The sequence below is a fragment of the Lissotriton helveticus genome, chromosome 12, assembly GCF_964261635.1.
Source record: "Lissotriton helveticus chromosome 12, aLisHel1.1, whole genome shotgun sequence".
In the NCBI taxonomy this organism is placed as follows: Eukaryota; Metazoa; Chordata; class Amphibia; order Caudata; family Salamandridae; genus Lissotriton; species Lissotriton helveticus.
In genome coordinates this window covers 897996115-898020459 of record NC_136073.1, presented here as the reverse complement: position 1 = coordinate 898020459, position 24345 = coordinate 897996115, and the positions used below count along the sequence as shown (strand labels likewise).

General features: G+C 48.8%; 1 protein-coding gene across 3 annotated transcripts in view; it reads right to left on the bottom strand.

Moving 5' to 3' along the window:
- Nucleotides 1-9249: 9249 nt before the first annotated feature.
- The window catches only part of MOSPD3 (motile sperm domain containing 3), a 56349-nt gene continuing 41253 nt past the window's right edge, over nucleotides 9250-24345 (bottom strand). For all 3 annotated transcript variants that reach the window (XM_078670625.1, XM_078670623.1, XM_078670624.1), the window contains one exon: nucleotides 9250-12568. In XM_078670625.1, coding sequence (XP_078526751.1) covers nucleotides 12537-12568 — 32 coding nt within the window. In that variant the 3' untranslated portion in view covers nucleotides 9250-12536. The remainder of the gene's footprint in view (nucleotides 12569-24345) is intronic.

Below are 24345 nucleotides of genomic sequence, written 5' to 3'. Positions count from 1 at the left end.
AGCTCCCCGTCGCAGCCGTGAGGACTAACCTTCTCACTGAGGTCCTTAAACCGCAGGCAAGCTCGGCCGAGCCTCTGCTGCCTTTTAATGAGGCCTTGTCAGACGTTCTTCTGGGCACTTGGTCCAAGCCCGCTGCAGGTCCGCCTGTAGATAGGAACATGGCCTGGCGCCACCGCCCGGCTCCGGGCGACCCTTGCTTCCTGTCCACCCACCCCACCCCTGAGAGCCTGGTCATCCAGGCCTCTAACTCCCAGACCGCATTCCCGACGGCTCCCCCGATCGGGAATCCAAGAGGTATGAGCAATACGGAAAAAAGGTATTCTCCTCCCGGAGTTTGGGGTTGCGGTCAGTCAACACCGCATGCCTCTTGGGCTGTTACACCCACTCTCTGTGGGACATGGTCGCAGACGTGCTGCCACAAAGTCCGGAGGGAACCCGGACTAGACTTGCCCAAGCCCTTGCGGAGGGTTCAGATGCGGCACGGTATTCCATCCGGTGTGGGCTGGATACCACGGACTCACTGGGCAGAGCGATGGCAACGACGGTGGCGATTCATCGCCATGCCTGGTTGAGGTCCGCCAACTTTTCGGCTGATGTCCAAAACACCCTTATGGACATGCCGTTTGATGGCAGTCGCCTCTTTGGCGACAGGGCAGACCATGCGCTTGAGCGCTTTAAGGACTCCAGGGCTACGGCCTAGTCCTTGGGCCACTCGGCCCTGTGCCAGCAAACGGCTGCCTTTCGCCCCTTTCGTGGCCAAGGAAGGGGCGCCCCCACACGTCCTGCCAGCCACGGGGCGCAGACTACCATCCAGCGCGGTGGCGGACGTGGAAACCGCCGTGGCGGCGGTCGGGGACAACGGCGAGGCCAGTCCACACCTACCCCTGCAGCATCCGCCTCAAAACCCTCCTAGTCCGAGCTTTCAGGCCCATGTGTCGCCAGTGGGGGGCAGGGTTCGCCATCACCACCTCCACTGGCGCACTGTCACATCGGACAGGTGGGTGCTGCAAATCGTCCGAAGGGGCTACTCCCTCCCCTTCGAGGCGTCCCCTCCAGCCATACCATCGCAGTACCACTGCGTGTCGGGGATCACTTGAAGCTTCTACAAGAGGAAGTTACGGCCCTCTTGGCCAAGGGGGCCATCGAGCGCATTCCTGGGCCAGAAATAGGGTGTGGTTGTTACTCCCACTACTTTCTTCATCTCCATCAGAAAAGGCATTACCGAAGGAAAGTAACTCATTTGGTCCAATCCACACACTTTTACAAAACATTATTTTGTGGATATCCTATCAAGAGAACAGGTCAAAGTTTGTCGACTGACCTCAAGACTTTGTTTCAGACCACTGCACCATCCACTGGCTAGCCACTGCTTAGGGGAGTATTGCTTTTCAATCTATGCAGAGCATGTGGATCTACAGCCACACAAACGTTACTTACCCTGTAAGCATCAGTTCATTGCATGTAGTGCTATAATGCACCCATCCTCCTCAACGGAAGCCAGTGGTTGTTGCAGAGTTCTTTTCCTTTAGGAAGGTTCTTCCTACTTGCAGGGTCACTAGTCTTCCTGTACACACTACTCCATACCTACTCTCACCCTTTGGGCAAAAAACAATCTAACAATGGAGCTGATGACCATGCACCTTTATATCCAGAGGACGAGTCCCCAAGACCTTGTCAGTTGAAAACCTGTTTGAACAAACACTTGCAACATCTGAGCTCAAGACTAGGTTGCAGGAGTATGCCGGGCATGTGAATCTACAGCAGTTTATTCAACAAACAGATGCTTACAGGGAAATTAACATACTCCTTATCTGTAATGGCAAATCATGTATGCACCTGAAGAACAAGTTACTTACCTTCGGTAACGCTTTTTCTGGTGGATCCAGTATCTGCCTGTGGATTCCTCACCTTGTGAATATCCCCTGAGCCAGCAGCATTCGGAAATTTGTTGTAGCTCTCGACGAGGACGACGTCACAATTGCATGGCTCCACTCACGGCTCCGCTGACATCACCCGAGCCATAAGAGAGCCTCGTCGGCGTGATGACGTCAGTTCCGCCCTATTTTTTCCGTGCCTTCGAGGTATACGGGCGGACCGACAACAAATATACAGTATACACAGATAATAGTATTCAAACTAACACACATAGTGTGAAATCAATGCAGGAAAGCAAATACAATAATACACTTTCTTTGTAAGTAACAGATATACATTAAAACAAATCACTATTGCAGGTATACAAAGGTGGACAACGGGGAGGCGGGTGGGTCAGTGAGGAATCCACAGGCAGATGCTGTATCCACCAGAAAAAGCGTTACCGAAGGTAAGTAACTTGTTCTTCTGATGGTTACATCTGCCAGTGGATTCCTCACCTTGTGAATAAAGTCCCACAGCAGTTCCCACTGCCGGAGGAGGGAGTCCACCTTTCTATACCAAAAAATCCCGCAGGACAGAATGCGCAAAGTGACCGTCCCTCCTCACTTCAGAATCTAAGCAGTAATGCTTCGCGAAAGTGTGGAGGGAGGCCCAAGTTGCCGCTCTACAAATGTCCTTCACAGGAACACCTCTAGACAAAGCAGATGTAGAAGACTTTGCTCTAGTAGAATGGGCTCTAATACCCTCTGGGGGTTTCTTACCAGCTAAAGAGTAACAGATCTTGATGCACAAGATAATCCACCTGGGAAGAGTGCGCTTGTGCACCGCTCTGCCTTTCCTGCAGCCAATGAAGCCCACAAAGAGCTGGTCATCCATACGATAGTCTTTAGTCCTATCGAGGTAAAAACTCACCTCCCTCTTAGGGTCCAGGCGGTGAAGCCGCTCCTCCTCCTAGGAAGGGTGAGGGGAGGATAGAAGGTATGAAGGGTAATGGACTGCCCCAGATGGAAAGGAGTTACCACCTTAGGCAGAAAAGCAGCCCTGGTCCTGAGTACCATCCTATCAGCATGAATGGTCAAGAATGGGGGTTTCAAACTCAAAGCTTGAAGCTCACTTCTTGCGGAGGTAATGGCAACAAGAAATACTGTTTTAAAAGACAATAGTCTCAAGGAACACTTGTGTAAAGGCTCAAAGGGAGACCCTATCAAGTAGGTTAAGACAAGATTTAAGTCCCATTGAGGCACAATAAATGGAGTGAGCGGAAATGTCTTGGTAAGGCCCTTAATGAACCTTAACACAATGGGTGATTTAAACAAGGACGGCTGATCCAGCAAGCAAATGAACGCTGTGGAGGTGGGGGTGTAGAACCTGCCCCTGCGATTGCAAGAGGAGGTCTGCACTGAGAGGGAGACGGAGCGGAGGGTATTATGAGAGGTGGAGTAGATCTGTGTACTACACCCTTCGTGGCCAATCCGGGGCGATTAATATGACTTTGGCCCGGTCTTGGCAAATCTTCCTCAGAACCCGAGGAATCAAGGGTATGGGAGGAAACGTGTAAAGGAGTTGAGAGTCCCAACTCAACTGAAACGCATCCCCCAGTGCTCCTTGCATCGGAAACTGGAGACTGCAGAATGACGGGCAGTGAGCATTCTCGTGAGTGTCAAACAGGTCCACCCGAGTAGTTCCCCCCGTCTGAAAGACATGACGAACCACCTCCGGATGGAGCCTCCACTCGTGGTCGGCATAGAACTGCCGACTGAGACTGCACGAACGTTCAGAACTCCGGCCAGATGATTTGCCATCAGACAAATCTGAAGGACCAGAGTCGCAGAGCCTCTTTGCAAAGATGATGCGACCCTACTCCTCCCTGCTTGTTGACATACCACATCGCGGTAGTGTTGTCCATCAGGACCTGAACTGACTGACCAGGAAGCCTTGAGCGCCAAACGTATTGCCGTAAATCTAGAAGGATGATGTGAAGCAACCTTTCCTCTGGAGACCAAGGACCCTTGATCTTCAGATCCCCCAGATGAGCACCCCACCCTAGGGTAGAGGTATCTGTTATCACTGTGGCCACCGATGGAGGAAGATGGAAGGGCTTTCCTTGAGTTAGATTGCCCTCCACACTCCACCAAGACAGATCTGCTGCAGCTTCTCTGGAGATCTGACTTACTCCCTGAGATCTCCGTTGTGCTGATACCACTGCCTACGGAGGCACCACTGGAGTGCCCTCATGTGCCAGCGTGCATGGTTGACCAACAGAATGCAGGAAGCAAACAGACCGAGCAGGCGAAGAACCTTCAGGACTGGAACGACTGCTCCAATGTAAAACAAGGGAATCATTGCCTGTATGTCTAGAATTCTTTGTGGAGGTGGCAATGCTTGACAAACAGTAGTGTCCAGTACCGCCCCAATGAACATGTTGCGCTGAGAGGGCACTAGGTGAGACTTGGGCACGTTTATCGAAAAACCCAATTTGTACAACAGCAGGGTTGTAACCTGCAGATGATGAAGCACCTTCTCTGGCGACTCTGCTTTGAGGAGCCAGTCGTCCAGATAGGGGAAAACTGGAATCCCCGACCTCCTGAGATGGGCTGCCACCACTGCCATCACCTTGGTGAAGACTCGAGGTGCAGTAGTACGTCCGAATGGGAGAACCACAAACTGATAATGCTGTGACCCTACTGTAAAACAGAGATACTTCCTGTGCGACTTCAGGATTGGAATATGAAGATACGCATCCTGCAAGTCGATCAACACCATCCAGTCCTCCTGTTGCAGCGCTTGAAGAACCTGCGCCAGGGTGACCATCTTGAACTTCTCCTGCTTCAGAAAAAGATTCAAGATCTTGAGAGTCAGGATTGGACGTAACCTGCCATCCTTCTTGGGAATCAGGAAATACCGGGAGTAGCATCCTTGACCCCTTTCCTGCTCCGGAACCACCTTCATCGCACCTTTCTTCATTAACGTACGGACTTCCGCCTGCAGAAGAAGAAGGCGGTCGTCTGAGCAGAAGAAGAAGGTGGTCGTCTGAACATGCCCCTTGGCAAGGAGGGTAATTTGGAGGGAATTCCTGAAAGGGAAGAGCATACCCATTTTCCACAAGATATAGAACCCAAAGGTCCGTAGTGACCGATTCCCAATCTTGTAGAAAATGGGTAAGCCGACCCCCAACAGGACCCACATGATCCAGAATGGTGAATCTAGGGCTGCTTTGCTGTGGCAAGAGGGGGGGAGGTAGAGGAAGAGGAGGAGGGCTGAGAACCTCATGGTCGTCCTCTATTCCTGCCTCTGTATGACTTATACAGAGTATTTTGCTGTTGCTGCTGAGGCTGCTTGTAGTACCGAAAGAACGACCTTCCAAAACCTCTGTATCTCCTGTAACTGGGGCCTCTAGGCTGTGCCTGCAGGCCCAAAGTCTTAGCTATGGCTTTGCACCTTTGTAAGGTTGCATCTGCTGTTTTACCAAACAGTCCAGAACCATCAAAAGGGAGGTCAAGAAGAGTCGCCTGAACATCCGGAAAGAACTCCGATAACCTGAGCCAAGCACTTCTCCTTGTGGCAACAGAAGAACCCATTATCCTAGCTACAGGGTCCGCAGTGTCAAGATCACTCTGTATCACCTGCCGTGCTGCTGCCTGAGTGTCTGCTAAGACTTCGTTAAAAAAAATTCTGTCCTCATCAGATTATTTAGGAGCAAGCTGTTTCGCAGAATCCATAAGGGCATGTATGTAACCGCCCAAAAGACCGGTGGCGTTTGTAGACTTCAAGGCCATACTCGCCGATGAAAAGATCTTTTTAGCCGATTGATCAAGCCGCTTTGAATCTCGGTCTCCAGAGACTTGAGGAAAAGCCCCAGATGATCTCTTGGAACAAGCAGCTTGAACCACCAGGCTCTCAGGAGAAGTATGACAAGTTCGAAAATCCGGGTCTCCTGGGGCCACCCAGCACCTTCTAGCGACAGACCTTGACACTCGCAGAGATCAATAGGGCTTACGCCAGACTTCCATAACCAGCTCAGTGATAGCATCATTAAAAGGCAATAATGGCTCTATCACAGTGGAGGGTGAATGTAGAACCTCAGTCAAGATATTAGATTTATACTCAGCTGTTGGAAGCTGAGGATCTAGAAGTTCTTCGCCTTCTTAATAACTGTGTGGTAAGGAGCCACATCCTTAGAAGAAATATCAGCAGAGGGGGAAAGTTCCCACTCTGGGGATGTATCCAATCCACTGACCTCCTTCAAATAAGTCTTCTGACTCTTCCAGCTCACCTTCCTCCGTTTTTATTTCTGGCCGTTAGCACTGCTCCTCCAAAACTCTCTGTACCTCTCGCCTCAACCTTATCCTCGGCACCGGCGTCGGAGTAGCCAGACACAACTCCGATGGATCCGGTGCCGGCGCTGAACATGGATCCGGTGGCACAGCCCGAATTGAGCGAGGTCGGGCTGACGGCACCGGAGACGAAGGATACAGCGGTGATGTCCTCGGCGCCGGAAAATGCCAGGACGGAGCCGCTGGAAGAAACGGCATAAAAGGAGACTGAGCGTAAGCTTGAGGAACTCCCAGATTAAAGGCCATCGGACCCGTGGCACCCGAAGGTGCTCCAGAGGGGTACATAGCTCTCGGAAAGACTCCATACATTGCATTCAAGTAATGTGATGGATCAGTACCCGGGCCAGGTAAAGGTGGATAGTGCCCCGGGACATTCTCAGGCTGAGGTATTACCGGAGTCGGGCCAGCCGGCGCCAACGGTGGAGCCAATGAAGCCACTGTTTGATCTGGAACCTGAGCTTCATCAACCGGAACCAGAGACTGAGCCGGCGTTGGAGAATGTACTGGAGAAGCTTTAGGCGAAGCCGAACAAACAGGACTACCTTGTCCTGAGCCTGAAGGTGAAGGAGAGACAAAGTCCTTAGGATGTCGAGGTTCAGGTGACGTCGTCTTCGGAGCCGAATCCTTGTCTGAACGACGCCGAGAGATATGTCTCTTCTTCTTTTTGTGCTTCTTTGACTTCGACGCATGACCCGACGTCGACTTTGACCTTGATCTTGACCTGGACCTCTATCTTCTTCGACCTCTTTTCTCATCTTCACCGGGATTAACTTGGCTTCTCTCTCCTTCAAAGCCTTAGGGTTCATCTTGTGACAGCAAGAACAACCCTCGACATCGTGATCCGATGAAAGGCACCAAACACAATCCTCGTGGGGGTCTGTGATGGACATATGTCCCCCACATTCTCTACAGGACTTCCTCGAAGACATCTTTAAAAAAGATATAAGAGAAGCAAGCCAGAAACACAAAGTAACTAAATCACGGAGAGTCCCAAAAAACCGTTAGCGTCGAAGGCGCGGAAAAAAGGGAACTGACGTCATCACGCCGACGAGGCTCTCTTATGGCTCCGGTGACGTCAGCGGCACAGCGAGCGGAGCCATGCAATTGTGTCATCGGCGTGGAGAGCTATGAAAAATTTCTGAATGCTGCTGGCTGAAGGTGAGGAATCCACTGGCAGATGTATCCATCAGAAAGGAAATTGTGCTACCTGGACTGACAATTTCTCAGCTCAGCCAACACTGAAACTGATTCCAACCACCTGGCTACCACGGGTTTTACCCTGGGTCCTCTACAGTCATTCACTGGTTTTCTGACCTATAGAAGTGTGTTCTCCAGCGCACTTGCCACCTCACTGTCAGCCGCCACATTCACACCAGTGGAGCAGGCACAAGAGTCCTCCGGACATGCATCTCCCTGAAGCTTAATGGGCTCTGCTTTTCACCTTCAGTGTATTTTAAAGATGATGAATCAAATGTTACAGCATTAAGTTAGAACAGTACATGAAAAGAAAGAAAAGGGTAAGAATGTGGCATGGAGGAGGCAGAATATTCACAGATTGGAAACAAACTGCAAAATACAGAAACCCAGCAGCCGGCCCTTCTTCATCTGTCACCAGGCTCTGTAAAGGCAACTCCATCAACTACGGAAACGCTCCAGCAACTGAGAAAAGCTCTGAAGACCCACCTTTTCCCAATCATCAGAACCACCTTAGCCCTCCAGCCACTGAGAGAAGCTCTGAACACTTACCTCTTCTCCACCATCAGAACCACCTCAGCCCTCCAGCCACTGAGAGAAGCTCTGAACACTTACCTCTTCTCCACCATCAGAACCACCTCAGCCCTCCAGCAACTGTGGAGTGGTGTGGCTCACTGGTTAGAGGCAGCGGACCCGGAAGCAGAGAACGGCCCGGGACCAGGGTTCAATTCCGGCAGGGTCGTGGACCAGGGTCAGCGGACTCGATAATTCTCACCTCGGTGCCTACTCTAACCAGGGATCACACTCGGCAACTCTGGGCATTAGCTTGCCTCATCTCTACAACGGCCCCCCACATTCGCCGGGGATGCCTGGTTTCACCTTGGAGACGCCCAGTTAGGGACCATCTCACAGGGATAGCCAGGACGGGTTCCCCAGCGGTCTACAGCGCCAGGACGCCTCAGGGCAGCAGTGCGCTTTATAAGACCACATACATTACATTACATTACATTACTAAGAAAAGCTCTGAAGACTCACCTCTTCCCCATCAACATAAAAAACCACCCCAGCTCTCACCGCTTTGGAGTACAGTACATCGGTACACAACAGAATTCATCCCTTTTCAACACTTTGGAATAATAGCTAGGGGCTCTCCGGCCTATATTAAGCATGTCTGCTCCCTACCTAGGTTTATGCTTTACAAATGCACATAGATACATCAAGGCACACTTTAACGGACGCGCATCGATCATACAAGCATTCTGCACTTTCAGATATTCATCTGCCAGTGAGTGGCCAGACGGTGACATGCTCGAGTGATGCCAGATGGAGCGTGAGAAGAGAATGGAGGGGAGGGAGCAGGGGGAGAAAAGAAATGGAAGGTAAGAAAGAAGGGAGGGAGAGAATTGCAACAATGAGTAACGGCAAGCACAAAGAGGAGAAAAGAAAAAGCAAGATGGCTGGAGACTGATTAAGAAGGTATCAGGAGAATGGAAGATGAGAGATGTATAAAAGGGAGAGCCACGAGGCATGTGCTGCAGGTATTTGAACGTTTAGTGATGAGGGACTGCTAAATATGCAAGAGCATCGTCTAACCTGGCCCTTTTCTGTCGCATAAGTTTAGGCAATAAGTCAGTGGCCCTGCATTATGGAACCCTAAGAACAAAAGAAAACTATTTCTATCTGCTGTTGCAGGACTTCAATAGGTTGCACATTCTGTCGCAGGGTCCCTCTGGGACCAATGAATCAATTAAGTGGCACGACTCCTGGAAGAGAACATATGCTAATTGGAGGTACTAGAGTGCCTTCCTTGGCTTGCTTGACCTGGAATAAGAAGATAAAACCACCATCAGCAATGTATCTGTTTATTAACACGCCACCCCACAGCCAGGGTAGGCGCCTGGATGAAATGCTCAACATAGAAATGCATGTTTATTTAACAGATGACAAGATGATTATGCTGGAATGTTCATTAGAATCTGAAAACAGTAAATATGCAATACTTAATTTTCAGCTGTAGCGTACAAGAGCACCAGCACTCCTCTCTGTAGCAGCTCTCCAAGTGCTGCCGCTGCGGTTCCCAGCAGCTCCTAAAACCTAAAATGTGGCACTCATTAGGCAGTCGTTTACCGGCCTCTTTCTTCAGAAAAGTGAGATGGTGTCCACGGCCCACTCGTAAGATTGTCCGCATGAAGTCGGTGTAGAGGGTCTACTTGGGTTCAGTTGGACATGCCCAGTGGAGATCCATGGTTTCCGTCCAACCTGTAGAGTGGAGGTTTGTAGGGTCCATTCAACCTATAGAATGGGTCTCCCTGGGATCCTCTGAAGCTATAGTGGATCTCTCTGAGGTCTGATAAATCTCCGTAGGATCTGTTGAACCTCTAGAGATGATCTCTGCGTGGTTTGATGACCCTGTAAAGTGGATTTCCATGGGGTGAGCTCAACCTGTAGAAGTGATCCCCGTAATGTCTGTTGAACCTGAAGAGTGGATCGTCGTGGGATCAGTCCTACCAGTAGAAATGGTCTCCATGCAGACATTCAGAGGGTGGATCATTCCTGTGGTTGGGGGCACAGCAATTGGTTTCTGCAATGGTTCCTAAACGGAGCATGAATGCTCATGTATTGAGTGGGTGTGGAATGCCGCACTGGGACACAGGTCTCTAAATCCACACGGCCTCCCGCCACCAATGGTAACTTCTACACCACCCTGCTAACCTCATAGGAAGTTTGCTCGTCTGGCCGGCAATCCGGTGCAATAATCACGAAAAGTCTGAAATTAGTTGCTAATTAACATAACTGATTTTGGAAACTATCATTTGCTTTGTGACCAATGCTAAAAACCATCCCTTCGCAGCACAGACAATTATTGGGCAGACAAAAGATGGTGTGCTAACACGATGCAAAGCCTTCGGCATTTTCTTCACCCTTTCCCCTCTGCTGTACAATCGGTCGTCATTGCTGGCTGTAGAGAGCTGAAAAGTTAATTTCATGTGCAAAACTTATTTCATGAGCACAATCATTTGCAGACTGCGTGCGCTGAATGTGACCCCATGGGTTTATCTGAAGACGCACCTTATACAGGCCCCAGTGAAGACCTGTATTCAGCTGACCAGTGACGTGAGCGCTCCTTTCCTCCAGCATGGCACTTGAAATGAGAGGGGTGAGCACCTGTGGGTAGCAATCACCCTGTCCCCTTTGAAACTCTCTACTAAGTTTTTTCTGTTTTTGAGGTCACAGAGGCTAGTACCAGATCACAATATCTTCTCAAATATGTACACACAGGTTCGAGGAGAATGGCATGATATCAAACCTGTAGGATGTCCCAGTGGAGCGCAGCTTAACCCCCCGCCCCTCAACTCTGCATCTTATAAGGTAACTTGATAAACACTGGTGTATTAACAAAATATCAGATCTATGGTGAAGAGGCACACATTCTGTCTGTGAAATATTTGATCAAGCCCCCTCAATACATTCCACATGTTATGGCACCTACAGGGAAAGACTGATGGCTACTTGCACCCCACCCTAAGTGTATGCCCTTATTACACCTGTCGGGTGACTAATGTCCCTATTTAACGACCCACCCCCTCATGTTAGCCACTGCCCTTGAGAACATCCTGAAGATGTCTAGAATGGAAGTGTAAACTGACTCCACGCTGAAGTTATCACATTCACTCTGCTATGGTCTAAAGCAGTGCGGCCTTCAGCAGCCAGGGGAGGGACTGGCAGAGGGGTCTGAAATCACAGGTATGTTCAGTCTTTCAGTGGCTATGCCTTCAGTAAGGAATATCTCTGAATGTTTATACCAGTTAGCACCACAGTGCCTTCAGCATCTAAGTAATACGACAATAGTTTGCAGACCAAAGGTGGCTTCTTCTGACTCTCCAAAGATGTTGTCTTTCGAGAACAGGAGGTAGGAGAAGGATTACAGAGAGAGGGGAGCAACAGAATCACTTTGAGTTTGTTGCCTTGCTTTCCACCTTCCAAATATGATCAAACCTTCTCCCTAAAGCCCAGTCTCTTCTGGGAACTCAAAAGAAATGTTTGAGACACAAGAGCAAATAAGCTAATCAAAACTCCCAATCAAGAGAACCTACCCTCTAGTGATGTCACGCATCTGTGCAGGAGCCCCCTACCCCTGCCGGAAGCCTGATCTGGCTTGTGACTCAAACGCCCATACCCCCCCCCCCCAACTTTCTACATGCTCATTTCACTTACCGAGGCTTTGATTCAGTTAAAAGATCATGCTACAGCTGTTTCATTTCCCAAGTGCTGAAGAGAATCCTGAAATCATGCACAATTAATCCAAATGTTTAATGTGTGGCTCGAAGCAGGCTCGATGGAGTGGAAAAAAACAAAGCTGACCATTTCATGTGGCCCCAGATCCAGCTGCTGAAATGAGTGATGGACCTCAGTGCACTGTGGGATCTACAACTGCTCTTTTCCAGTCTTGTCTTGGGATTGTAAACTTTCACTTCTAAAAAGGAGCCTTTTGGAGATGACCTGCTTTTGTATACCTCAGTTTGAGGCAAGGACCATACAAACCTTCCAATGAATGTTGACTCTTATTATAGGGTCTGGCCTCTACCTTGGGCCGGTTCATGTAACAGCTGGTTCTTGGATTCGGATGTGGCGAGGTTGTGGCTGGAAGGATTCAACAACTGTGCCAGGGCCGCCCTCCATGATCCGCGTGGACATGTAGCCCGATTGCAGCCGCCGCCACTGCCCAAGAGCTTCCTTAGAACAGGCGTTTTGGAGACCCTCAATCAGACACGCACCAGAGATCATGGAGTCGGAAATGAAATGAGAGTCGGAAAACAGATGGCTCAGGTACAGCAGGAAGTACGCCTACATCCACGAAGCAGGTCCACAATTATTGCCTCCGTGTCTCATTGTTCACAGCGAAGGTTTTTCCTCTTCCATCCAAACAACAGGTGATCCTAACTGGTAGCACCTAGAGTTAAAGAGTAAGACTTAGTTGGCATCTGCAGTGACCTAGAGGACTATCCCAGACACAGTGTTCATCGAAAAGGTCACACGAGCACAACTGGACATGGCCTTCAGTTTATTTCTTTCAGGCAACTCATATTCAAGGATTGCATGCGGTCATAGAACTGACCAGTCGTCCGTTTGATGTCACCCTTGAAGAAATACCATGGTCAACAGCCCTACAAATGAAAACAAAAAGAAACAGTCAGACAGCGTTGAGGTCAGCTTCACCAGTTTGTTAAGAATTCTCTAGTGAGTCACACACATCTGGATCTACATAGTGCCTTAAATCGAGCACTTTAGGCTGGGCCGATCATGTGCACTTTCAGTTTGTTTGCTAAGAAACAATTCTACAGGCTCATCATCAACAACTTAACTGTCCACAGGCAACTCCTTGACAACAGTCCAGCATGCTTTTTATTGATAAATGTCATGAGGTTTGGTCAGCTGCCATCATCCTGCCTGACTGGACTAGACACGCCTTGTAGCAGCCAGTTGCATGCACCATTTTGAGAGCCTCACTGTGCCACTCTCTGTTTCAGCCTCCCCCAAAGGCCTCTCAACACCTGTGCCCTGCTTGTGTAGTGCTCACATCCCTGCACAGCTCCCAATCCATCCTCATCTCTAGCCCCGGCTGTCCTTTTCTATTCTACCCTATCTGATAGAGACGTCCAGCCGCAGATTTTTTTTTTTCTTTTTTCTTCAATTTCAGAAAAGTTTTATTGAATATTTCAGTACAGCAGCTTGAATACATTGCATGTGCGGATGAGAGTACATCTGAACAGGGGTAGGGTCAGAAGGACAAATATGGCAGACACCTTAGAAGGATTGACCATGGTAGTTACTGTTACATTCAGATGTGACCGTGGATCTTGCAGATAACACAGCATATTCAAGAGGCTTTATTGAGTCGGAGATCAAAGAGGAAGAGAGGAGAGGAGAGAGAGAATAGAGTTGTAGAAGATGATGAGAGACAAAGAACAAGAGAAAGAGAAGAAGAAGAGAAGAAGAAGAGCGCCTCAATGGAGCACCACGGTTCTGGTCATTCCAGTATACCCAGAGGCGTGTATGTTCTGTGCGATTGCTATGGACTCCGTGGCGATCTGGAAGTCAGGAGGGGTGGCAGATCATGGGGGTTTATGGGTTTCAAAGTAGATATCGAGTACGTCCCACATTCTCCTTCGTGCGGGTCGCCATGGTGTGGTTTGGAGAGTGATGTTGTCTGCTACTCTGAGGTTAATCACCCAGTTTAACCAGCAAGCATAACTTGCCTTTTTGGTGTCTTTCCAATTATTTAGGACGACCTTACCAGCCGCCATGAGTAGGAGATCTAGTAGGGCTCTGTCTGGTTCATGGAGCTGGAGTTCCTTAACGAAGCCAAAAACAAGGTAGGGGAGTTCTTTGAGGGGCCTGATGTTGAACAGTTTGTGGATGAAGTTAAATACTCTGTCCCAATAGAATGAGACGCAGTCGCATTGAAGGACAAGATGGTCCAGATCTCCCTCAGCCCGTTTGCAATTCCAGCAGAATGCGTCGGGGCTGATTTTGTGGGCATAGAGGCGAGCGGGCGTCCAGAAGACCCTGTGCATGAGCCAGAACTTGGTTTGTGATAACGTAGGGCTTATTTTATGGCTCATACAGGATTTCCACGTCGCTGACCACTCCGACCAGAGATGGGGAAAGAGGCGAGAGAGGACCAAAATTGTGTAGATTTTTCATTTAATCTGGAGGACTGGGGGCTTAACAATTTGTACAGTCTGGAGACCTGGTGGCCTAGCCTATTTAGATTGGAGAAAAACGGTGGAAGGGCTGGAGGCGTGGGGGATAATCCTGCTTTCGTAATGGCTGTTTTAATGTTTAGGAATGTATAAAATTCAGCAGCATCAATACCAAATTTTGCTTGGAGTGCTGTAAAGGGTAACGGGTAGGTGCCCTCGTAGAGTTGGTGGGGGAAGAAGATGCCACATTTAATCCAAGTGTGGTTGTACAGCTGTATGCCTTTATAGGTGATGTTAGGGTTCTTCCAGATCGATTCCCATCTAGATCTTCTTATCAATGCGTCTAGTAATTTGTCAATTTTAAGTAGGGCTAGTTTAGTGTTAGTGAATATGGATTTTGAGCAAGGGATTTGGTTTGTTCTCATTGACATGATCGAGATGGGGTGGATATCCCCCAGTAGGGCAGTTTCTATGTCTAACCACACAGGTGAATAATCTGCGGGAGGGGTCAGCCAGTAGGTGCCTTGTTTAGCCAAGAAAGCAATTTGGTATCTCCTAAAGTCAGGGAGATTGACTCCACCTATGGACTTATGCAGTCTAAGTTTCTGAAGGCTGATGCAAGCTTTTTTTCCTTTCCAGAGAAAGTTGGTAAGGGCCTTGTCTAATTTGTTGAGGAATTCCTGGGACAGTAACAGAGGGCGCAGATTTCTTACCTTTGAATTTCCCAGGCATCAGCCTGGGACCACAAGATTTTTATTCAAGCAACATTCTTGTGCGCCAATAGGTGCTGTTGGTAGGCTTCGTGTGACCTCTGAATCGTCCTCTTCGCTGTTGTGATGTCTGCGGTCCCTATATAGACACCACCTTAGCGCGCTGACATCAATTCTTTTCTTTACACGCCAGTCAGCACAGATCTGTGAAGAAAGCTAGCCCGTCACTTTTTGCCAAGCGTTTATCTAAATTTTTGGGTGCTGAGGTTTTCCTGACATGTCCAAGAAGACTTCTGGATTCAAACCGTACGGCGTATGCCACCGCGCCATGTCAGAGATGGATCCACACTTGGCTTGTCTTTGGTGCCTGGAGCTAGACCACAACTTCAAGTCCTGCTCGGACTGCCGGGCATGGTTCTGAAAGCTTTGAGAGAGTGGTCCCTAAAACTGCTTGTTGCCTGGTGCTCAGCACTGCATCATTCGCCCTGGAGGACTCAATCACGGTTCCGGTCGAGAGGAAGGTCCGGGCACCGCTCCGGGAGCCCCAAGTGTTCCTCCTCCCACTCGAAGACTGTGAGCCGATCATGTAAGAAGCACAAAAAATGCAAGATGTTCAAGCGTGCTTCAACTTCTCCTCGTCCAACAGCCGACGTGATGGAGTCTCAGCGCTCTAGGCCTCGTTCCGCAGAATCTGCGCCCAGGTTGGGTCCATGCTTCCCTGCCTTCCTGGGAGCCAGAATGACCCCCGCCCAGCTAAAAGAATTTTATGATGCCATATGCCTCATATTTGGGCGGCCTGACCCTACCTTCGGGCCCCGGAGGCTCAGAGGGGCCTCTTTTGGGTTCCACGCTGGGGGCTCCATCCCCAGCATCATTCACCCACACCCCTCCCCCTCCTCCACCAGGATCCAGTGATGGATCCGGACCATCATTGATCATGCCACTGCAACCTTCCCCAGCTCGGTCGTGCTGCAGAGACACCCGACACCAGCCCCATTCTTCTCCTCGGCCAGGAGCCGGATCGACATCTATCGACGCCAACTCAGGCGCCGGCAGAACCCTTGGGTCTTCGGTCGGTTCCTCAGCCTTATTCTGAAGGGCTAGGAATGGAGGAAGATTGAGAGGGGTCGTTGGACACTTTACAAGACCAACCTGAGCACGAAATGGACTGGTATGAGGAACTGGGTGAGGCCAGTGGACAGGTATCTCTCCAGATTCTGGCCTGCTTTCTCATCCTACAGTGGTTATGGAGGAGGGGGGGCTTCATATGATATGGTGGTGAGAAGGGCAGCTGAGATCCTGGACCTTCAGCTACCATCTGTGGCTGTGAAGACTAACATCTTGACAGAGGCCCTGCAGCCAGGTGTCTCCTCCTCGGAACCCCTACTACCCTTCAACGAGGCCTTGACTAATATCCTACTGGGAACCTGGTCCAAGCCCAGCATGGGCTCATGTGAATAGGACAAACGGCCACCACCATCGCCCTGCACTGAGCCACCCAAATTGCCTCACCAACCACCCGAGAGCTTGGTGGCCCACGCCTTTATGTCACAGGGCACGTTCCCTTTCACACCCCCAGACAGGGAATCCAAAAGGCTGGATAGTTGGGGTAGGAATTTTTTTTTTGCAGCCAGCCTTGAATTGCAGTCCGTGAACACTGTATGCTTATTGGGTCGTTACTCACACTCCTTTTCGCAAACAGTTGCACTAGTGCTGTCACAGGTCCCGGAGGGAGCCCAGGTCATCGTCTCCCAAGCGGTATCAGACAGAAGCGATGTGGCAAAGTTTGCCATTCGTTATGGTCTTGACTTGACCGACTTGCTGGGCAAAGCAATTTCATCAACAGCGGCTGTTTGACTCCATACCTAGTTGAAAACGTCGGGCTTTTCTGGAGATGTCCAGGCTTCCCTCATGGGCATGCCCTTCAATGGCACCCGTCTCTTCCGAGATGAGGCTGACATGGCCCTTGAGCGCTTTAAGGAGTCGCAGGACAATGCCAAGTCCTTGAGCCTCTCAATGGCCACACATCCCCTGTCTACTTTTCAAGGCTACGGAAGGGGCTTTCAGCCGCGCCAGCCATTTCAGTCATAAGACCTCTATGCGGCCGTGGGTGGGCTTGTTCTGACCCCGTGGGTCGGGCGGCCAGAGGTCAGCTTAGTCCACCCGACATCCTCAGCCTTCAAACCCTCCTAGTCTGCCCCTTCAAGATAATGGGTGGCCGATTGGTGGCAGGATCAGCCCCCACCTGCGCCACTGGCAAAACATCACGTGAGACAGGTGGTTTCTTCAAATAGTCCGAAGAGGCTACTCTCTCCCCTCTGAAACTCTTTTGAGACTAACTCTCCCTCCATGCCTCCAACTTACGACTGGGGGATGGAGGATCATCTGACTTTGCTTCAGAAGGAAGTCATGACTCTTGCCCAAGGGAGCCATAGAGAGGGTTCTGTCGGCAGAAGTAGGCTGTGATTGATATTTCTGCTACTTTCTGGTCCCCAAAAAGCACAAGGGTTTTTGCCCTATCCTAGATATACGAGCCCTCAACTACTTTCTCAAAAAGGAAAAGTTCAAGATGCTCACTGTGGCTCAGGTCTCGTCTGCCCCAGTCTCAGGGACTGGATGGAAGCATTGGACTTGCAGGACGCTTATTTTCATATTCCCCAACTGCCGGCTCATTGGCGCTATCTGCGGTTTATGGTAGGCCACGAACATTCTCAGCTCACTTTGCTCCCTTTTGGCCTTACCAGCGCCCCAAGGTGATGGCGGCGGTCGCAGTCCATCTGGGCAGATCAGGGGTGCCAGTCTTCCCCCTATCTCGATGACTGGCTGTTGAAGGCGTACTCGCCCCAGACTGTCGTCTCACACATCTAGACTACAGCGGACCTCCTGCATTCGCTTGGGTTCACTATCAACATGCTGAAGTCACGCCTGACTCCCTCCAAGACGCTCCCTTTCATCGGAGCTGTTTTGGACACAGTGCAGTTTTGGGCCTTTCCTCCCGAACGTCGAGCCCAGAATATTCAGGCTATGATACCGATGTTTCAACCTCTATCCTGGATTTTGGTGATAATGACTCTGGGCATTGTGGCATACTACTGGTCACTCATGCCAGATGGCATATGTGGGCTCTACAGATCTCGTAGGGAACTGCACAGGGCCTGCAGTGGTGGCTGACAGACCGAGATTGGGTCAGAGGCGACCCCTCTCCCTTCCCCAACCAGATCACACAGTAGTGACACATTTGTCACTACTTGGATGGATCTGGGAGAGGTGGCAATCAGAGGACTCTGGTCTCATGTGGAATCTGGACACCACATCAACTTGCTGAAGCTCCGAGCGATTCGCTTGGCACTGAAAGCCTTTCTTCCTTCAATCAAAGAAAAGTTGGTTCAAGTATTCACGGACAACACAACCCTGTGTGGTACTGCAACAAACAGGGTGGGTGTGGGGTCCTGGATGCGTTTTGAAGAGACCCTGCATCTCTGGACATGGCTGGAACGGCAGGGCAAATCCCTGGTGGTTCAACATCTGGCTGGTTCTCTGAACGGTAGGGTGGATGAACTCAGCCGTCGATGTGTGGCAGATCACGAATGGCATCTCCATCCAGAGTTGACGCATGGTCTCTTTCAACAGTGAGTAGAGCCTTGGTTAGATATGTTCGCCTCTGCCGAGAAAGTGTAGTGTCAGCAGTTTTGCATGCTGGAGTTTCCAAGGTGGTTCTCATTTGGAGATGCTTTTCGTCAGGCTTCCTATATGCCTTTCCGTCATTACCACTCCTGCCCAGAGAGCTCAAGAGTGACCACGCCCAAGTAATTCTTGTGCTCAGGACTGGGCACGGAGAGTCTGGTATCCCGAGCTTCTCCAATTGAGCATCAATCCTCCGATCAGGCAGCCCCTTCGGGAGGATCTAAGGTCGCAGCAGCAGGGGAAGGTTTGCCACCCGAACCCATCAACTCTATGCCTCCTCGCGTGGCGATTGAGCGATGGCAGTAGATAGCATTCAATTTTCCGCCCCAAGTTTGCAATGTTATTTTGGTGGCCAGGTGGCCCTTCACCAAGATCATATACTCTTGCAGGTGGACCAAATTTGTAAAATATTGTACAGAAAGATCTACTGATCCTTTTCTGCTTCCCTCTCTCAAGTTCAAATTTTTTTTTTGCCCCTTGCCCAGCAGGGGTCTGCTCTGGGCACTCTCAAACGGTACATTTCTGCCCTGTCTACCTTTTTGAGGCTACCAGATCAACCCTCGTTATTTTAATCCCCTAGTGTAGATTTCTGAAGTTACTTCTACATATGTTCCCACCTGCCCCTTTCATCATGCCTCAGTGGGACCTTAATTTGGTTCTCACCTTTCTGATGCGTGCTCCATTTGAAACTTTGCACAACTGCCCCTCCAGCTACTTACCATCAAAACAGCCTTTTAGTGGCAATAACATCTGCCAGGAGGGTGAGCAAATTGCAGGCTCTGTCATCCAAGCCTCCTTACCTGACCATCTTCCCAGATAAGTTGGTGGTTCACACTAAGCCCTCTTTATTACCGAAAGTCCACGTGGGGCAATCTGTCACCTTGCCCACTTTCTATGCTCCTCCGCACCCCTCAAAAGAAGAGGAGTGACTCCATCGTCTGGAACCAAAAAAGCGTTGTTCTACCTTGACAGCACTAAAGAGTTCTGGTTGAACAACAAACACTTTGTAGGGTACAAGAAATCAAAGAAAGGTTGAAAAGAGGACTATCACACAATGGGTCATCCTCTGCATCAAAATGTGCCACGGTCTGGCCAAAAAGCAGGCTCCTGAAGGCTTAAGGACTCATTCAACCAGAGCTAAGGCTGCTACCATGGCATTGCAACGTGGAGTTCCAGTCCTTGACAATTGTGAGGCAGCAACATGGGCATCCCTGCACACATTTACCAAGCACTGCTGCCTAGACAGCCAAGTCCGAAGGGATGGCCTTTTTGGCCGCTCTGTCCTGGTCTAAACTTGTCCGCAGTCCCTCCTCCGGGGATGGTATTGCTTGGGTATCTGTTCAAAGGTAATGAATCTGCAGCTAGATGCCTCTATCAGATGGACAAGTTACTTACCTTCACTAACACCTTATCTGGAGAGACCTGATCTTGTCGCAGATTCCTTACCGACCAGCTCATCCTCCCCTCACTAAGTACAGTTTTCTAGGGTCAGGGCTGACCCCCTTGCAGGGCCCTAGTTGTTTAAAAACAAACTAATGCCAGTGTACTTCTTGGCTCCGCGCCTCTAGCGTGAAAAGTAACTGACGTCAGCGGCAAGTTGGTACCTATATAGGTGACACAGAAGTCACAGTTGCGGAGACCAATTCATGTGGAGTTGACCGAGGCGACCAAGGGCACTGCTCGAAGAAAACATTTCAGGATCCAGTCTGATGCCTGGGAAATTCAAAGGTAAGGAATCTGCGGCTAGGTCATGTCTCTACCAGATAAGGTGTTACCGGAGGAGAAGTAACTTTTCCGGCATGCCCCCCACCTCAAACTCCTCCTCCCTGCTGTACCTCTGTGGCCCACTCTGCCCCTTGTGTTTTGGATTGCACTTTGCAAAATCGGCGGGGCTGGGTGGTGGTATTTTTTAAGAGAGTATCTACTATACCCACAACAGCTTTTTTAGTAACAAGAATGTGTTGATAATGAAAACTGTAGTTTTATAATCACTGTTTGAACTAAGAATATGATTTGAATGGTCAGTTTCTCATTCCAAAACGTAAGATATAAATATAAGTGCTGTCTCTTGTTCTTCCAACTGTTTCCTCTCATTCATCACAGAGCCTGAAGGTACTACATGCGGAATGAAAGCCTGAGCAGATACTAGATGGTATACCCACCAGGCAGGATAAGGTCCAGAGCAGATACTACATAGAATAAACACCAGGCTGAATGAGGGACAGAGCAGAACATGGTATAAACACCAGGTGGAAGTAGAGGAATTAGATTCCACCCAGATCTAATAGTGACTGGGGGTGAGTGTCTGAAAAGTTTCAGCGATCTGTCCATCATCTCCCTGTGTTTGTTTTGTTGGCCCCAAGTTGGCAGGGTATGACCAGACATGGGTCCCTTGCTCAATAGCTACTGGATTCAAGCTAGCCTGGCTGATGAAGGGTGTTACCCCGAAACCGGTCCCAGTGGGCTTCTTTTCTCTCCAGAGAAGACCTGGCTTGGCAGTTCGGGCTGGACTGTTCCCATGAGGCACAGGGTCAGACTGATTTGCATATAGCTGGGTCTGAACTGGGGTGGTGAAGTGAGCTAAAGAACGATGATTGATTCAACCCAGATCTGTGACTGGGGTGAGTGTCTGAAAAGTTTCAACACGCCGTCCATCATCTCCTTGCGTTTTCTTTGGCCCAAGCAGACCCAACATGGTATAAACACCAGGTAGAATGAGGGCCCCAGCAGATATTACATGGTATACACACCAGGCAGACTGAGAGCCCAACCTGATACCACATAGTATAAAAACCAGGCAAAATGAGGGCCCAAGCTGACACAATAACATATCTACACCAGGTAGAACGAGGGCTCAAGCAGATACTTCACGCAATACACACCAGGCGAAATGAGGGAACGAGCAGATCCCACATAGTATAATTTCCAGACGGAATGAGGGAATGAGCATATACTATAAACAGCAGGAAGAATGAGGGCCCGAGCATATACTATAAACAGCAGGAAGAATGAGGGCCCATGCAGATACTACAGTATATAAACACCAGGCAAAATGAGGGCCGAAGCTGATACAATAACATATCTACACCCGGTAGAATGAGGGCTCAAGCAGATACTTCACGCTATACACACCAGGCGGAATGAGGGATTGAGCAGATACTATAAACAGCAGGAAGAATGAGGGCCCATGCAGATACTACAGTGTATAAAAACTAGGTCAAATGAGGTCCTGAGTCACTACTACATAGTATAAACAGGCAGAATGACGGCCCAAGCACATCCTACATGGTGTAAACACCAGGCAGAATGAAGACCTGAGCAGATTTTACATAGTATAAAGACTGAGCAGATACTACCAGGCATATACACCAGGTGTAATGACGGCCTGAGCAGACACAACATGGTATAAATGCCAGGCGGAATGAGGGCTGAAGCACTTCAACGCCTGGCCATGAGGAGTACAGTAGAGACTGAACGTATGTATGAGGCTGCCCTGTCGATTACATTGGAAGAGGATATCAGAAACAGAAGTGAACAATGATCCCACCATCGCTGATTAGAGACCCTTATCTGAACCTGTTAAGGAAGTTCACTGAATTCCCATCCCAAAAGAACAAGTTACTTACCTTCGGTAACGCTTTTTCTGGTGGATACAGTATCTGCCTGTGGATTCCTCACCTTGTGAATATCCCCCTGCGTCAGCAACATTCGGAAACCTGAACCGCCCTTTTTTAATTCGTTTTGGTTCCGAATGTTGCTGACGCAAGGGGATATTCACAAGGTGAGGAATTCACTGGCAGATGTATCTATCAGAATTAAAATTACACTAACCCCCATTTACGAACTGTGTGTTTAAAAAGGGAAAGACTGGAGAGTCGTGATTTCATATCCACCTGGGGAGAGAATGCGGCTGATACAGATGTACATTTGCACTTATCTTATAAATAGTACCTAGTAATAATAAGAAAAAGTAATTTTCAAGTTACCTTGTGAATCTTTTGTATAAAATGAACACTCCATCCACTCTGCTTGGTGGTTTTTCAGCCTTAACCAAGATAAAGGATGAGCTGAACTCCTTATGTCCCACCCTTATAGGTGGAACATAAGGAGTGAGTGTCTGAAATTAGTATTTTTGTACTTTTGTGTTTTCTTTCGCTTTGCCTTATGACAGCCCTCTTCTTCTTGCAAACTGGGTAGGATATGTGCATGGTATTTATTGTTAGTTCAATAAAATCACACAATATCTTGAAACACTAATAGGCACTGCACATGTCACACCCAGCGCAACCGACAATGCCACGCAGAGCTGAATGACGCCACCTAATGCCATGCAGGGGTACTGCTCAAGAAAAGGTTTTAAATCTAGTCTGACGCCTAGGGATAATTCTAAGGTAAGAAATCTGCAGCTAGAAGTCTCTGTCAGATACGAATCGCAGCTTAAACAACCATCAACAGAGCACACACTCACTCAACATGGACATGAACAGCAACTTGAACAACATAAAACTGACCTTGAACTACCATTAACAGTACACATGCTCCACAGCGATATGAACAACAGTCTAAAGAGTCATTAACAACACAAACTAAACTGTGACAAGAAACTCAACCTGAAGAGGATGAAGTGAAGCTTGTCATTAAAAAAACAAGATCTCCGTACACAAGTATGAAAGGCACAAAGAAATGTAAAAATTGTATACATTGCAATAATGTAATCATGGGCAACATTATCACCCATCCAAGGGCTGGTGAATCGGTGACACAAACATTCAGCGAATTGTAATACAGCCAACGTGATACATTGCATAGAATGCCCATGCAAATGATGTATAGTGGCAAAACTGAGAGAAAAATAAAGATTAGGATTCACTGGACATAAGAGCATGATTAGGAACAAGAACACTAATTCTACTTTAGTGGAACATTGGTTAGAAAAACACCACAACATTGTTCATCGTAGGTTCTTAATACTGGAAGTAGTAACCATCAAAGAAGGCACTGATCCTACCAAGACGTTACAACAAAATGACATTTTTTGGATAAAAAATATGTAACACCATGATGACATTTGGTCTCATTGACGAGATGAACATGAGCTGTTTGGTATAACACATTTAAAATAATATAAAATTACATCATTGAGTCCACATCCATGAAACATTAGGCTCACCACGAGAAATACAGCAACATTGGGGATAATAGAGCAGTACACAGCGGATTAGATGTACAGGAGTAAGGATGTGTATTCATGTAAACTATACAAATGATGTTATGTTGAACACAGCTATGAAGATGTACAAAGCTCGGTGATCATGAAAAAGCAACAGAATGTCACATCCACATAGACAATGCACACTGTGATATAGTTCCTGTTAATGACCTCACTGATGCTCAAAAAGAACATGGTTTGTGATAAAGTGGGATAAAAGGCACAGAAATGTTTTGGGCATGTGATTATTCGGTTTTGTAGCAACAAACAATTGAGGAAGGCACGAGGTAACTGAGGCGTATGTGTGTCACATTGCCATACGGTTGAGGTGATTTTCCGTATAATCATCATGAAAAGATGTCCGCTACACAAGCGCCGCGGAAGATTAGTGTCGTAGACGGAAGAAGCCAGAATCGGGCACGCATGAAGGGTGTCCTTTGAAAAGAGGAAGGGTAGAAGCAAGTGGTTACTCATGCCAACAGAGAACCGCCAGAGCAACGTGATGTAGGGGAGCACCTGCTAGGTGCAATAGAAGAGATGTTGGAAGTAGACACTAGAACTAGTGTTGGTACATAGAGCGGTACATGGAGTTTGCTTTTGGTGTTGAAGTTTGAAAAGAGAATAAGCGGATTGCA